This window comes from Octopus bimaculoides, chromosome 7 (genome assembly GCF_001194135.2).
Source record: "Octopus bimaculoides isolate UCB-OBI-ISO-001 chromosome 7, ASM119413v2, whole genome shotgun sequence".
NCBI classification, from domain to species: Eukaryota; Metazoa; Mollusca; class Cephalopoda; order Octopoda; family Octopodidae; genus Octopus; species Octopus bimaculoides.
In genome coordinates this window covers 36,764,565-36,767,427 of record NC_068987.1, presented here as the reverse complement: position 1 = coordinate 36,767,427, position 2,863 = coordinate 36,764,565, and the positions used below count along the sequence as shown (strand labels likewise).

The 2,863-nt window shown below is 35.8% G+C and overlaps 1 protein-coding gene across 3 annotated transcripts in view; it reads left to right on the top strand.

Annotated features, from left to right (window-relative positions):
* LOC106874046 (uncharacterized) overlaps positions 1–2,863 on the top strand; it is a 163,309-nt gene that overhangs the window by 102,300 nt on the left and 58,146 nt on the right. For all 3 annotated transcript variants that reach the window (XM_052969498.1, XM_052969500.1, XM_052969501.1), the window contains exon 7: positions 227–2,239. In XM_052969498.1, the coding sequence (XP_052825458.1) occupies positions 227–2,239 (2,013 nt within the window). The remainder of the gene's footprint in view (positions 1–226; positions 2,240–2,863) is intronic.

The following is a 2,863-nucleotide window of genomic DNA, read 5'->3' as shown; positions in this document are numbered from 1 at the left end:
GAAAACACACACACACACACACACACACGCACACACACACACACACCACACACTCACATACACAAATATACACATTCATGCATATATGCACATATCTATATGTATGTCTCTATCTATCTATCTATCTATCTATTTATCTATCTATCTGTTTGTCTGTCTGTCTGTCTGTCTGTATGTATGTATGCACCTGTATATGTGTATATGTAATTTTTTTGTCTTCTTTCAGAGACTGCTAATCCATCAGATAGTCCAAGTTCCCAGTTCCTAGAAACGAAATCTTCAACTGTTGCCAAACTGACATCACAGGGTCAGCTAGATGGAGGCACATCAACGCAAGTTCAGCCCATATACAAAGTAACACAGACATTGATTAATACTAAAGTCATGCAATTATCTACACTGGATAATATTCAACAATCGACCGTTGAGAAAAGTTCTCTTAAAATGGTAACCCCGGGAGTAAATGAGATGACAAATAATGATATAACTACGAATGATATTAATGGGAATACGCTCTCATTTTCAGATCATTCATTCACAAGTAAATTAACATCACATGAAGAAATTCATTCAGGAGTTTCACTACCGGTATCAAATGTTACTCAATCAAATGAGGTTTTTTCTACAGATAGTTATACTCCATCAAATATTGTTACTGAAAACGACAACACTCTTCTGTCTGTTTTGTATGAAAGCACAACATCAGAAGTCGTCGATGTAACTACATCTGGAAATACGTCACTGATAATGAGCATCACAACAACTGGCATTGATTATTCGTCACAAAACACAGCACAAAATTTGACATCGTTTACAAACACAAGGGATATTGCTGACGTCACTCCATTGATTTCTTCTGAAAGACAGACAAACGTAGCCGAACTATCGCAAAACCCAGAATATGATGGAATTTCAGAAACTAGTACCAATAACATTTACAACACGAACAATAATAACGACATGGTATCTGATAATTCCATGTTCACACTTGTGACAATATCATACTTTGGTTCTGAACTTGCTGGGGATGATGACATTGATGTGAGTACAGTGAGAGAAAACTCGCCGCTGTTCGTGTCAGGCTGGACATCTTTAACAGACAGTAGTCTTGCTCAAGATTTTTCTAGGTCGACGGAAATAACTGAATTAAATAACATGATAATAACTAAGCCGTTGACATCTGAAAATTACAAAACTGAAGATTATCTCACTGATACAAATAAAAATGTTAAAAATTCAGAGATTTCAACGATAGCCTTTACAGAAATGACAGAAAAATTTTCACCTGACATTATCAATAAACCATCAACTTTCAACACAGATTATAAGGACATTACAGAAACCTCAGTAACCAGTATGCAGACACTTGATGATGAATTATTTACACCAGGATCGATATTTACCACGAACGATCTCACAAATTTTGATGTAACTAATACTGAAGAAATTCCAGTTTCGCCCACAACAGTCCAAACGGCTGATTTTCTGCTTCCTACTGACAAGAATAAACCAGAAACAACCAGCCAAGCTGACATAATGTTCACTTCCGACCTTACAACACCTGATGAACGTTTAACCATGTACGATACCTCACGACCAACGGTGAATTCTATAACTAATATCGAAGATATTACGACGGTTGATATGAAAGAGAGAGATATCACAACACTTGATATTAACTATAACACTCAAAGTATTATACATGATTTGACATCGCATAGCGACGTAAGAGATACTAGCAACATCACACCAGATGTGAGCAACATTACTCCAGATTTTACGGCATCTGGAGATATCACTGACTCGACACAAATCACAATGTCACAAACTCATGATTATACGAAACACAATACTACACAAGATGTATCACTTTCTACAGAAACAACAGATTCTACTACATACATTATTGTTACACCGAAAGACACTCCACCTTATACACTGGTAACAACACCTGATATTGTCAGTACAACATATGATAACGTCAAAGAAGTATCCACAGTATCTAATACAATATCATACCTGGCTTCAGGTTCAACTTTAAATTTTGTTACCTCTGATACAATCAACACGGAAGCCTATAACTCAACACCTATAATTACTTCTGGAAGCCTGAAACCACAGACCACTCCTGTTACCGAAAACATATATACAGAACACACACTGGTTCAATCGCAGTCGATGACGGATATTTCATTAACGACAACGGAGCCGGTTCTTACCACAACTGATGTTTCACCAAGTAGGTAAATAATTTTCTCATCATACACATACGTACACGCACGCACGCACGCACACACGCACGCACGCACGCACGCAAACACACACACACACACACACGCACATACATGCATACATACATGCATACATATATACAAACATACACACACACACACACACACACACACACACATCTATATACATTCAGAAATAAAAGTATGCATATCTATCTATCTATCTATCTATCTATCTATCTATCTATCTATCTATCTATCTATCTATCTATCTATCTATCTATCTATAGACCTGGAAATGTAATTATAATTTTTACTGAAGAAAGTCGAAAACAATATGTGGTTTTTCAGTTAAAGCCTTGACCAATTCAAATACAAAAATTCTTTTTCCTTCCCCACTTTAAAAGGCCATTACGTACTAAACAAACAAGTGTGACCATACCAATACAAAAACCGATAACGGAAGAAAGCGCTAAAAATGTAAATATAATGCAAATGAAAAATACATATAATCATCCAGCATTCTGACTACCTTTTTATTCTAAATATACAATATATTTACATCACTTCAAACTCCATCTCTCTCTCTCTCTCTCTCTCTCTCTCTCTATATATATATATATATATATATA